This window comes from Eleginops maclovinus, chromosome 11 (assembly GCF_036324505.1).
Source record: "Eleginops maclovinus isolate JMC-PN-2008 ecotype Puerto Natales chromosome 11, JC_Emac_rtc_rv5, whole genome shotgun sequence".
Taxonomy (NCBI): Eukaryota; Metazoa; Chordata; class Actinopteri; order Perciformes; family Eleginopidae; genus Eleginops; species Eleginops maclovinus.
In genome coordinates this window covers 8,154,048-8,167,039 of record NC_086359.1, presented here as the reverse complement: position 1 = coordinate 8,167,039, position 12,992 = coordinate 8,154,048, and the positions used below count along the sequence as shown (strand labels likewise).

General features: G+C 40.3%; 2 protein-coding genes across 4 annotated transcripts; one reads left to right on the top strand and one right to left on the bottom strand.

Moving 5' to 3' along the window:
* The first annotated feature begins 1,133 nt into the window (after nt 1-1,133).
* rfxap (regulatory factor X-associated protein) lies at nt 1,134-3,325 on the top strand. The gene is made up of 3 exons (XM_063895721.1): nt 1,134-1,882; nt 2,251-2,361; nt 2,521-3,325. Exons 1-3 carry the CDS (start codon nt 1,454-1,456, stop codon nt 2,623-2,625), a joined length of 645 nt encoding a protein of 214 aa, XP_063751791.1. The 5' UTR covers nt 1,134-1,453; the 3' UTR covers nt 2,626-3,325.
* A 51-nt stretch (nt 3,326-3,376) lies between these two features.
* smad9 (SMAD family member 9) lies at nt 3,377-10,380 on the bottom strand. Of its 3 annotated transcripts, none has more exons than XM_063895720.1 (9): nt 10,275-10,348; nt 9,555-9,702; nt 7,940-8,466; nt 7,072-7,287; nt 6,555-6,812; nt 6,280-6,390; nt 5,815-6,036; nt 4,576-4,832; nt 3,377-3,949 (listed from the first exon to the last, which is right to left on the bottom strand). In XM_063895720.1, exons 3-9 carry the CDS (start codon nt 8,133-8,135, stop codon nt 3,806-3,808), a joined length of 1,404 nt encoding a protein of 467 aa, XP_063751790.1. In that variant the 5' UTR covers nt 8,136-8,466; nt 9,555-9,702; nt 10,275-10,348; the 3' UTR covers nt 3,377-3,805. The 3 variants fall into 3 exon arrangements, with proteins under 3 accessions (XP_063751790.1, XP_063751789.1, XP_063751788.1); XM_063895719.1 differs by having other exon boundaries at nt 9,559-9,702; XM_063895718.1 differs by lacking the exon at nt 9,555-9,702 and having other exon boundaries at nt 10,275-10,380.
* Nucleotides 10,381-12,992: the final 2,612 nt, after the last annotated feature.

Here is a 12,992-nt window from a genome sequence, read left to right as displayed (position 1 = left end):
GAAACACATTATAATCAACTGTGATAAGCAGCACAGCTCAAGTGGTCTTAAAATAAAAAAGTACATAACAATATAAATGTTTTGTCCCCTAATGTCCTATATTTACTTCAAGATAAGAGCCTTCAAGTTTATGACAAAAGAATATGAGGTTCTTTTCACTGTGCTGGAGGTGTCAGCCTGTTAAACAGCACATATGGCTCTCAGACAGCTGCCTGAGCTTTCCCTATGATCCTGCCAGTCACATTACCAGACCATGACTTTATATTTCTATTTTTAACTGGAACACTGTAGCAAGAAGAAACATTGTAGTTTGAGTATTTTTTTGTGACACGTTGGTAATTATAATGTATCTCTGCTTTCCGGAAAGCCTTTCCACCTGTCCGAACTTTAAGCCTTCTCAAATTATGTTTTTTTTTGTGTCCTTGCAGTTTTATGAGCCTGTACAACATGGCAACTGGTCATACTAGTGCGTCACAACAAATATCATAGTGTACATTATGCCATTCAAAAATAAATAAATATTAGTGCCTCACAATATTTATAGCATGGTATGTCATGAAGAATGATACAAAGGTCCATGTATAGTAGACTTTAAAGTCAGCATGTATTTAAAAAATGTGAAAAAAATATGAAAGGTAGGTACACAAAGAGTCACAGTATGGTGTGTTATGTCACGGTACAGTATATTAAAAAAAGTCATGGTATAATAAAGTCGAAAAATGGGAAAAAAGTAGTAGGCCTACAGTACGTTAAAAAAAAGACATAAAAGTATGTCAAAAAATGTAAAGGAGTCATGCTATAGGCCTAGTATTTTGTGAAAAGTTTTTAAATACTTTTTCAAAGTAGTGTTGAAGAATATCTATAAAAGGTATAGCACAAACTGAATTTCCCCCTAGGGGGATTAATAAAGGTTCATGTTCTCCATCTTGAAAAAGTAATCGTAAAGTATTTTGAAATATAAGTTGTATGAGTGTTAATCAAGGCATAGGTTACAAATGCCCTAAAAAATGTAATTCATAATCTAAAAGTTATAGTATGCTATGTCAAGAAAAGTCATACAAAGGTCCATGTACAGTAGGCCAGAAAGCCATAGGATAGTATGTCAGAAACACAAATTGAGCATTTGTTATTGTGGCCACCAGGGCTCACTCTAACCAATGACTAATACAGCGAAGAAGAAAATCCATGTTATTGAAATGCAGCAAGAGCATAGCCTGAGCGGCAGTGTCAGGGTATCATTGTAACGATAGAAGTTAAACGAGTTCACATATTATAGGTTATTGGTGATAAACCGCTTTTGCAAACCAGCTAAAATATAAAGGGAGTTTCGTGGGTAGCTGTGTTGGCTATATAACTAAACTAACGTGAGCCGACCGCAAAGGGATGGTAGTGAGTGAGTTAGCTGGCTAGCTAGCTGCTGTTGCTTTACTGTTACTGTATCCAAGCCGCAATCATGAGTGAAGATGACAATTCAGCTTCTGCAAACAGAGACAGAGACTCGACTCTCCTGCTCACTAAAGACGGACAGAGGTACTACGTGAGTAAGAGCGGAGTGGTCGACAGCAGAAATGTGATAACGCCGCACGAACCGGACAACAACGCCTCCTCCTATGACATGGATGATATGGACGAGGAGAGCGATGTTCTGGACACTTCGGACCCCAGAGACAGCGCCGCCAGCCCGGAGGAACTCAACGACGAGGAGACCTCGGAGGGTGACAGCGCCCCCAAACAGTGCACCTATGACGGGTGCACGGAGACCACGACGCAGGTGGCCAAGCAGCGGAAACCCTGGATGTGCAAAAAACACCGCAACAAGATGTACAAAGACAAGTACAAGAAGAAGAAGAATGATCAGGCCATGTCTACTGGAAAAATTGATGTAAGATTAAAGTTAAGCTTTATAGATACATAAGCACTGAAATTAATTTCAACCCATACATAGCATAGAACTTCATAGTACAGTTATGAAAAAAATCATAGTACAGTATGTCAAAAACTGTGAACATATCATAATATATTGTGTCAAAAATGAAGTTACAACTGTGAAAGTCATAGTATTGTATGTCGAAACAAGGTCAAGGTATGACGAAAAATATCATCAAAAAGTCACAGTATAGTATGTTAGCAAAGTCCTAGTATGTTAAACATATGATTAAAAACCCAATTAAACCTGTGCCTACATTGCAGTTTACAATACCAGGGCTGAACAAATAATAGCTTTTGTTTTTCTGTTTTGAATTAAATCAGGAAAACTCAGAGGAGAGGCCTGTATCTGTGAACAAACAGCGTCTGGGTGCCATGGGGGACCGGCCAACCAGACCCTCCCTTATAGAGCAGGTCCTCAACCAGAAAAGACTGGTAAGTCCTTGTTGGTCAGAATGACTGGTGTCTGACAAATTGAAGGAAAAACCTTATTATTAAACATAAATTTTAAACGCAATGCATACACTTCTGTTGTTGTAATTTGTTCTTAATTTCAAGTGTGTGTGTGTGTGTGTGTGTGTGTGTGTCCTTCAGTCACTGCTCAGAAGTCCAGAGGTGATCAGCTTCCTGCAGCAGCAGCAGCAGCTCCTGGCCACGCAGAGCCGCAGCCAAGCACAGCCGCAGTTCCCAGGCTGTTGACACTGGGCGGTTTTACCTTAGTTATTGTGATGCATAGAGCATCGAAGAAACACTGGTACGACATTCTTAAATCGATGGTAACCATACACTGTATACATGAAAATCCCCCGCCCTGTTTAAGACAGAATAACAATGTGATGTTTTTAAGGTGTGATGAAACTGCTGGACTAAACTATGAAATGGCATTGGAAAACTGATCTAAATCACTCAAAATATATGAATTTCTAACCATGTCTGATGCTATTTCTCTTCACCCATTGTCATTTTAATAATCCTTCTTCATGTAGTATTAACAGTGAAGGCATTGTATTATAATTATCCAGTCCAAGTCATTCAGATGTAGAAAGCCTGAGTCCATCAAAAGTACCCTAAGTTTATTTAGATTCTTCTGTGATCATTTTCTTTTTTTGCTAAATTATTACTTGTTTTCTCTTGAATTAGATGGGACAATCATATGTGTGATGCATGTCTGGAACCTCCTTTTAATGACATGTGGTTTTCAGGATTTGTTTTAACCCAAGATTGTATATCCCTGTTTATCTGATGCTGTGGCACAAACAGTAAATCCAAACTGTACAAAAAGGAAAACGAACCATGATTGGTGGGGTGAATGCTTGTAATCTTAGCCCTGTTGTACTGTATGTTTTTAAGTTGAAGTGTATATCCTGTTGTGAATATAGGAGTAAAATGAGGAAAAATGTTGCACAATGTGATGCTTTGTTCTTTACCACGAGGGAAATAGCTGTGTACATTTGGATTCTTAAAGAAAAAATCTACTTTAATAGAACACAAGCAAACAGTACATGAAGTCGCACATTATGCAACACATGGAAATACATTACATACAACCGTAATAACATTTACAACATGTAATAAGTCTTTGAGTACCTACAAATATATCCCACTTTGACTTCTAATGGAGTGCAGTTAACATCCCAATGAACACAGAGTGATTGATCTGTCCTACTGAAATTAAGTAACACTTGATCATTTAACTATGTTCTGAAAATGTGTCCATGAAATCGAATCACTGCAAGGTTTCAGTTATGCGGCACGATGTGGCAGAGGTAACTGATATTTGAGACATTTAGATATCAATAGAAGCGCCTTTGGACAGAAAACCTGGACAGAGCAGAACATACAGAATACACGACTACCTGTCTGAGAGACCAACGGTATGTTATGACACTGAAGAAATGGGGTTGTGCGGGGAGCCCATCTGTGTGAGGACCTTGTCCAGCCACTGCAGGGGCCCATGCAGATGTACCTCAATCCAGCAGGGGGTGCTAGTGACATCTTGCCGGTGGTATTCTGCACCCCAGCCCTGAGGAGAGGATATCCATAAATCATTGCTGTGCATGCTGACAGTTTGGTTAACCATTCAAGTTAATGGGTGCTAAGTGACCAAGTAGAATAACAACTCATGTACAGTAGGATTTGACAAGCTCAACATCACATTAGGTCCAAAATAACTTCATATTAAGTTACGGCTGGACACTTTTAGTAGATATCTAATACTTTTATTAATCCTTATTGATACCTATACATACCACAGTGGGCAAAAGGCTCACCTACTGCATTTCTATGTCTACATTTGGCTTATTCCCAACGGTTTTATTGAACAAGAAAACTCCGTATGGTAAAAATTTGAGAAAGATCTAAATATGTTGAAAATAAGTCAGAATAGTATGGAGAAAAAGGTCACAGTATAGTATGTTTTTTTTATATAAAAGTATGTTGAAAACATATGAAAAGGTTATGTGTCGAAAAATGTCCTAGTGTAGTTTGTAAACAAATGTATAATAAATACAAAATTCATAGTTTAGTTTGTAGATATCATGAAAACGTCTTAAGTCTGAAAAAAAAGGTCATATTATAAATTGAAAATGTGAAAAAGTGAAAGTATAATTACGTATAAAATTACAATTCATTTAACAGGAAAATTAGTACCTTAACAAAGCTCATGCGGATGGTGCACATCTTAGTGAGCTCATAGACGACCTCAAAGCCGTGGTTGACAGACTGGGCGAGGAGCTGCGCAAACAGCTGGTTGTTAAAGATCTTGAGGCTGCAGCCGCTGGGGATCTTACAGACAGTAGTTGCATGGAAACCATGCTGGAAATTGCAGTTGCGGCTCTGGACGAAGATACTGCTGTCACTCAGACACTCTGCGTACACCTCGCCGCCCACATAGTACAGGTGTAAACCTGACAAGAATGGAGGAGGAAAATCAAGTCCAGACCAAATTGATGCGCAACTTCACCGTTTAGAATAATACCCCAATCCTTTTACTGTGGTCCAACCATGTCAAAAGCACAAACAGCTTTTCCAAAGATAAACATTTTCAATCACTTTGTTGAATACAATCTGAGAGATACTGTGCGTTTCTCAATTGTGTCAAACCACAAGGGCATCTATGCTTCATACTATGAAATGTCATCAGTGTCTGTGACTTGAAGACCATCTTCCCTATACCTTTTGTGACACCCATATCATTCAAAACCACAGAATCCACATTTTCCTTTTCACAGAGCGGCTCAATGTCTGTCCAACAAAGACAGGCTTTTTTAAACTCTTTTACCTTCAAAAAAAAAAAGACGAGCTTAGTCCAAAGTCTGAGGTAATTAGATTGCTTAATAAAGCCACGAGAATATAAATCTCTACATCTCAATATCTTCGTAACGACCGTACTCTTATGTAATGTTGTGACATACTCTTTGGTCCGGAGTTGTTAATACCCGGAATGTTATGTGAGTTATACCAGTTATGACAGCGTACAGGGCGCAAATAAAGCACAGTTAATGATACTCGCTGTCTTCTGAGTTGTCTATAACAAAGCAAGATACACATACAAAAGGAGAACACTTCAGCTGCGGGAAAAATGTAGAGACCACTTCGGCATTATCCTTTCCTCTTGGTTTATTATTTATAGACATGTCTTTGAGTTAAAAAAAATGTGTATTCTATTAACTACTGACAATTTTTCTCTGTGTTGAAATTCAACAGACACTGGAATGGCTGCCATACATGTAGAGATAAAGATATAAGAAACATTTGGAGTGGTCTCTTAATTTTTTCCGGAGCCGTATATCTTAGTTCTAGCTTTCACCCTAAGGATGATGGGCATAGTCCGTACGAAGTCCATAATTCAAAAACCCTTGGTTATGTATTTGTATTCGTACAACCTACCTTTGCCTATGTGCCTGCGTGTGTGTTCGATGGTGGAGTTGCGGTTGACATTGGATAGCAGGCCGAGGCAGAAGCGGTTCTTGTTGTTTGAAGGGTCTGTGAAGCCGTCCACCAAGACGCTGCGGGACGACGCATGGAAAGTCTCACCAACCCGGTTGTTGAGCTCGTAGTAAGCAACTGAGCACCAGTACTCTGGCTCCTCATAACATACGGGCCTTAAATCTAAACAGGAACACAAGAAAGTTTTACATTGAACATTAAGGATGAAATATGCGATGATAAAGCATATTAAATACTTGAACTTGAAGAGAGATAAATGCGTCAGTAATAGAAGATATTTGAGTAGACACATTTGTATCATGTCATGGTAAACATTGCTTGTTACCTAATATGCATAAATACTTGTATTTTGTATGTATTTTTTAAATTAACTTCTATTTGATCTCTCAAATGAAGTAAAGGTACCTCTGTGTGGAGCAGAGAATGTGAGTTTCAGCGTTTCTGTGGAGTTGTTGGGCTTCACATCCTCTTGAGGGCTCGTCTCCATCATGCTGTACGGAGGTGGGGGAGTTTCGGCTGGAAAAGCATGCAAGCAAACAAACACAAGAAAGTGGGAAAATTAATTGATGTTTAATCATTTGATACTTTAACACATTCAGAAACTTGCTTGAGAGACAAGTGTTTCCCTGCCACAAAAACATCAAGACTTCAAGTTCTAGCTTGCCTGTTTTGATTCCTACCTGTGATGTGATACGGACTGCCAGGCTCTGCAGAGCTGTTTGGGGAGTCGGGGTAGCTCTGTGAGGTGGGAGACTGGACGTGCGAGGAAGAAGGGGAGGAGGAGAAAGAGGGGCATGGCAGCACAGGGAAGGAGTCCGGGTAGGTGGCGTTCTGTGGCATGAGCGGCTCTGTGTGCAGGGAGGCGTTCCTGAACTTTGCCAGTAAGCTGTGTTGAGGGTTGAACTCACTGTGGCGCGGGACCAGAACAGGTGGCAGCACTGAGAGAAGACGAGAGAAGAGATAGAAAAAAAGTAGAGAGGGATCGAAAAAGAAACAAAGAGAGAGAGAGAGCATGAGCCAGATGCTGTTATAAAAGATCATATTACAGTAAATCCTTTTGGCTTGGGAACACTGTATTAGATCAAATGTCCTGTTTCTGTTTGGGAATCCACAAAAGCTTTACTGTTATGATATTAAAAATCAACAATGACTACATTTTCCCCAAGCCTGAAAGATGTTCTGTGATAATGTGTTTACCTGGAGTCTCCACGCGCCTGTAGTGGTATGGGTTGACACAGATATCCTTCTGCTTGGAGCCGAAAGCGAACTCGCAGCACTCCAGGGCTTTCAGCTCATGGTGGGACTGCAGATCGGGCCAGCGCCACACCCTGCAGTAGATGACGTGGGGCAGTCCCTTCCTGTGGGACACCTGCAACCTCCCGTCCAGAGAGCGAGGAATCGTCACGCACTTGCCTGTAGGATTACAATGAAAAATTCTAAGGACAGAGTGTCGTATTCATATTCAAGTCCACTGAGACAAATGTAAAATGTGTGATTTCGGGATATATTAATAAACTTTGATTGATTGATTGATTGAATTAAAAAATGATTTCTACTCAGCTTGAGAAACGACAGATTGTGTTGTGTATTAAAACTTGTGCACCTCTGTCTTATTTCTTATGCAGTTACTACCTGCAGTCAACTCTTAAAATAAAGGTGAAAGAACATTATTGGCATCAAAAAAACTCAGCTGTTTTATTTACTTTATGTATATTATGTTAATTACTGGGATGATACTTGTACCAAATGCGTAGTTCAACCTATTCTGAAGGTGTTGCATTGTTAGTAACTAAACATGATTTAGTCAATCTTATTTTTTACATAAATAATAATCAGACAATAATATGTCACTATTACGCTTTTAGTGGTATGTTTCTTTCACAATAGCAAACTTTAGAATTCAAAGACATTAAATAATTTTGTAAAGTAGAAGTATGTTTTTTCCCCTGTTCCTTTGTAGATAATCTTAAGGCCCCTTGTGTTTATATTACAACCCACTGGATGGGGTCCTACCTCCAGATTGAGAACCACTGGACTAGACTACTACTGAATGTTTGACACTCACTAGGTTGTCCAGGGCAGCTGAGGGCTCTCTCCAGCTCCTCCATGGCCCCCTTCTTCTTCTTTAGTTTCTTCACTAGAGAATCCACAGCCTTTTCGGCCCACTTCTCCTCCTCATCCCCTTGTTTCCAGCCGAGCAGGCGCTTCACTGCCGGGCTGGTGAAGGAGAAGAGGGATGTAATGGAGGCAGAAGAGTTCATTATGAGATTAATAAATGGGTGCCGAGATGAGGTGGTGTCTGCTGTCAGAGGGATGAGAGATCCCTTGAGGACAGGAGGGAAAAGGGCAAAGAAGAAACCGGGACCGAAGTATGGATCAAAGAGGCAGGGCGATAAGTCTGTGTAAACAGAGGCTGCTTTTTGTATTCCGCTGTTACTTCCGAGCAACGCTGGTGGAGTTGAACTCCCCCCAGTGTTGCTAAATCTCTACTCTGTGTTGGCACAGAAAGGATCCGGTAGCTTTGGACCTGAAACCTCCTGCAGGGAAGATTATTCCTCACTCAGTCAGAAATCCAGGTCAAGTTTCAATCAACTGGCAAGAGAAGAGAGAGAAAGTACAAACTGTTAATTCAGCTTAAACAAATGCAAGGTTGGAGAAAAAGTATAGTGGTTTTATAGACTAGACTTTGGAGTTTGATTGCAAGGGAATTTTAGCCAGTAAAATCTAAGTCCTTAGCTAAATCTACTCAAATGAAGCTCTCTGGGCATTCGAGGTAGAATTTCATGATAAGGTGGCTGCAGGACAATGATACACAGAGACCATGGCTGCAACAAAATGATATCCCACAAGCTGCTCAACAAGGTTATTATTCTCTGTGGAGAAACTGAAGTGTACCAAATCTGTTTCAGAAAGTACAGGGCAAGATGGCCAAGCTCATTTCTAGATTCACCAACAATGAGGAATGTCCTTTCTGGCCTCTGTTTCTATGATCATGCCACTGACGCCCAGGAGCCATACTGTCTGGCCAGAACACATCACAGGACAGGAGGGGGAGAGGAAGAGAGGGAGGGAGGTAGACAAGGAGAGAGAGAGAGAGAGAGAGAGAGAGAGAGAGAGAGAGAGAGAGAGAGAGGAGAAAGCTCTTCGTGTCTTTATTTCTTCTATAGTATTTAGAGGGACAGAGAGAGACAAGGATCATAAGTGTTTAGTCTTTTCCACTATATTTGGCTGACCGAATTAAAATCAGCAAACCCATGTATCAGTCCAGCAACACCACACAACAACCCTCAAAGTTTCCCGAAATATTCATACAGTGACTTTAAAGTAAGTTTATTGCCATGATTACTTGTTTTATCTCCTTTAAAATAAAGTCCTGCAGTAAAGACATCTGTCCTAAGGTGGTTGTAGTAATTATTGCAAATCATTTTATAAACTCTCTTTCTCCTCTTTAAGTGCATGCTTGTTTGTTTGTGGATATCTAATAATAACACACTTTGGCCGTTTGGCAGTTTATCAAACATAAACTGGAGGCGCTTTCACAAGATCTGTTTGTGTGGATACCCAAATTATTTTAAAAATGTACAACATAACCCACATAAGAGGTTCCACTAAAACAGTGCTTTCAAAAAAGTTTGAACCAAACAAATACACGAATGTTATAGTAGTGTGAATCATCATACCTACTTTATGTTCTGTAGGCTTATGTGCCCAACACTGGTTTCCCGCAGTCAAACCAGACAGCTGGCGTTTACAATGACAGCAAAGCGCAGGAGCTCAATGCGGCATCAGTCTGCCGCTGGTGCTTTATGGAGCCTGGCGTCACTCAGTCTGCAGGCTCAGATAGGCTAATTACCTAATGCTTTATCACCAAGTCACCCCTTCCCAAAAAAGTAAACACGCCAGCTTCCTTCTACTAGAACTACAACGTGTCATTTTGCCGCTACAAAATCCAGGATCTGCCTCAACCCCTAGACACACATCTTGACGGTAGTCTACAATTTGTGATCAGGAGTTTGGCAAAATCCTCCTAGTTTAATTGCATGTCACTAAAGCTATATTCAACAAGTCAAGTACGTGTATTGAAAGAACCGTTATACACTTTTATAAATAGTATAAACGTATGATCAAAAAAGCAGTTTAGATCAATATCTCTACAACTGATTTATTCTCGAATATATTTGTCTAAACGCAGATTTCTGTAGCAAATGGGAATAATACTATAATATTAATACCCCAAAACGTTGCCAGGCAGTACGTTGTCTTTGAGCAAACTTTTAGTAGTCATTTTAACAACACCCATAACAAATATTCCACTTGGCAACAAACCCACAACAAAGGCAATAAAAAAACAAATAGCTATTTGTGGAAATATAGCCTCCGATAAGTGTTTATTTACTCACCTCTGTTGTGATAACAAGTGCACAGCAGACAGCCTCGCGCGTGTGGAGACTTCCCTGTCTGTAGTAGGTCGAGCAGACTGAAACAGCGAAGGTGTATGTGTTTGTGTTTGTGTGTGTGTGTGAGCGTGTGTTGATGTTGAAGTGTCAAGTCACCTTGGATAACATTGGCATCCAGTTAGACTTTTCAAAATAAGAGCGTTGTTGGCTATATATAGCTTTTGTCGCCAATAACTAAAAAAGTATTTCAGTAGATGCTCGTGTTATAGGCATATAGACTGTATAAATACAATACATCATAAATACAAAAAGTGGAAAATAGCTTGTAACATGTTGGTCGATGCCAAATAAAAAAGAAAATAAGGGAGGTGCATTAACCATACATTTAATTATTTTAGAGGCTACTCACATACATATTTTACATATTATTAGACGGTGATGGCCAAATTCAGATACCAGTTTTAACAGAAAAATATAACATAATATACCACATTTTCTATCTATATTATAAATGATAACGTTTTTATGTAAAAATAGTTAAATATCCACAAGTACCAACAATGACAACAGTGTTTTATGACATTGAGTTTGAAATAGGAAGATTATGTTCCTTCAAAAATGGTTTGGCATTTTCACTTACTTTTGTGTTGAAGCAACAAATTACATGTTATGTTTAGAAATAAATATGTAGGCTACTCATTGGGCAGTATGTGTTTATAATATGTGAAAATATTAAATCGCAAATTTGATAACCATTAGGATATCTTTTTTTTTCATTTCGTTTGAGTGAGCACGACCCAGTTCGAAAATGAACACAGTCACAATGCCGACACCTCACCCAAATGGTTGTGTGGGTCAAGTTTTGGCTCACCGCTTTTATTGTGAAAGTACTATCACGGTACTTCCCGGTATTGTGCTGGCAGTCTGCGGCTGTGTTGACGCAGGTCTTGAGAGCCCGGAGCCTCGGTTCCTCCAGCAGCCGAGCGCCACACAGCCTCAGCGGCGTCAGCCTGGCTGGAACCGCAGCGCCTGCATGAAAGATCCCTCCGCCTTCCCACTCCTGGAACTTTCCCAGGATTTCTGGGATTTCAGATCCAGGCCTCGCAGACTCGCACCTGAGCCCGTCTCTCAACACAGCTGGCTCTAACTGACGGAGGCCAGGATCAAAACAATCACACCTGTTCAACTTTCCAGACTACTCTTATGAATTGATAGACATCCCTGCAGCACAAATGCATTCGTCATCTTCTTAATGTTTTTTTCCCGTGCATTTGTGTTATACCTGTAACTTATAGTTTGATATGCGGTGTGTGTTTTGGTAGTATTATTTTACTATTGTTTGGTCAATTGTTTCTTCATAAAGGTTACAGTATGTAATATATTATCAGTAAGAGGGATTATGTTTTAACGTTTGCCTCTAAAGCAGGTTGCATTGTTTGCCATTTGTATATAGACCGATGCTCATGTTTAAATTGGCTTAAAATGATAAATTGACAAACTTGTGTGAAAATAAAACATCCTGCAGCACAAATACAAATGCAAACTTTTGTGAAAATAATGACTAACTCCAATAAGGATCAAGAGAAATCTAACATTAGATCAGTATTCCGGATAAACGCCTAACTTTCATGTGTACGTGACTGCACCTGTAGATTGTAACAAGTAACATGAGGGGCAAGCCGCCTTTTTCTCCAAGAACTAAATCGTGTTGTGAAATCAGGCTTTATGTTTTCTTTTTTTCCGCTGCTTAAAGCCGAAGTTGTCTCATCATCCATTGTTGGGAGCCGTATAGAGGTCTTGCTCATTGCGGATGGATACGATCCTTTATTGGGAGTGCCGTGTCTAGTCCAGTTAATGACGCAAGCCCGGCTGGCGACAGTGAGTCTACAAGTTTGACATTTTCAGTTTACAACAACTGCTGCGGAACGTAACAATACTCCCAACATGAAGGATCTCTAGGGATCCAAAAACCCTATGATTGTTTTTTTCCACCAATCACCAGGTGGATCATCAAAATGCACCACCAGGATAAACTGTCCCACAAATAGGTGGGGGTCTGTCAAACACATTTATTTCCAAAGGCTGGTGCGTGGACACACCGGGAGGACGCAAGCAGATCCCAGGGCAACAGGAGCAATATAAACGAAGTGTTTTGTTCAAAGTGTAGAACTGACAATGACTGCTTCGGTTTTGTTATCCACCCATCCCACCTGTATTAAATATCCTGGGAGTCTAATATAAAAAAGGCTCTTAATGTGTCTTTGTCTTCACATCTTAAGATAATTGATTATCTATAGACATCACAGTGCATAGGACACAGATCAATGGAAAACCCCTCACTTAAATCACGTCACATTTTCACTAGAGACTCCTGTGGCAGGAAACGAGGAGAAGAGCAACCAGATCATGATTCATGTCGCTTTGCGTGGTGTCTGGTCGCAGAGGGCAGACAGACAGGCACAAACAGGATGCTCTCCCCGAGACTCCCAGAGGCCCGAGAGACATCCGCATCAGCGCGAAGCCCAGACCTCAGGCTCGCTTGCATGAGAGAAACAGCATTATGAAGAACTTCATTTACTCTGACCGCAAACACGCCTAGTGGGCGCCCTCAAGAGACACGTCTGCATGACAGGCAAAGGAATTTATTCGGTGATAAATAAGTAATACCGGACTTCCCCACTCTTTCATCATGGCCACAGGCTAAACTCATGATAATGCACC

What these genes read in the sequence shown, in the direction of transcription:
- rfxap (XM_063895721.1), top strand. Translation starts at nt 1,454, where the DNA reads ATGAGTGAAGATGACAATTCAGCTTCTGCAAACAGAGACAGAGACTCG. An exon ending in TGTCTACTGGAAAAATTGAT is followed by an intron (nt 1,883 to 2,250) that starts GTAAGATTAAAG and finishes GAATTAAATCAG; the next exon opens with GAAAACTCAGAGGAGAGGCC. An exon ending in TCCTCAACCAGAAAAGACTG is followed by an intron (nt 2,362 to 2,520) that starts GTAAGTCCTTGT and finishes TGTGTCCTTCAG; the next exon opens with TCACTGCTCAGAAGTCCAGA.
- smad9 (XM_063895718.1), bottom strand. Translation starts at nt 8,135, where the DNA reads ATGAACTCTTCTGCCTCCATTACATCCCTCTTCTCCTTCACCAGCCCG. An exon ending in CAGTCCGTATCACATCACAG is followed by an intron (nt 6,391 to 6,554) that starts GTAGGAATCAAA and finishes ATGCTTTTCCAG; the next exon opens with CCGAAACTCCCCCACCTCCG. An exon ending in TCCGCATGAGCTTTGTTAAG is followed by an intron (nt 3,950 to 4,575) that starts GTACTAATTTTC and finishes TCCTCTCCTCAG; the next exon opens with GGCTGGGGTGCAGAATACCA.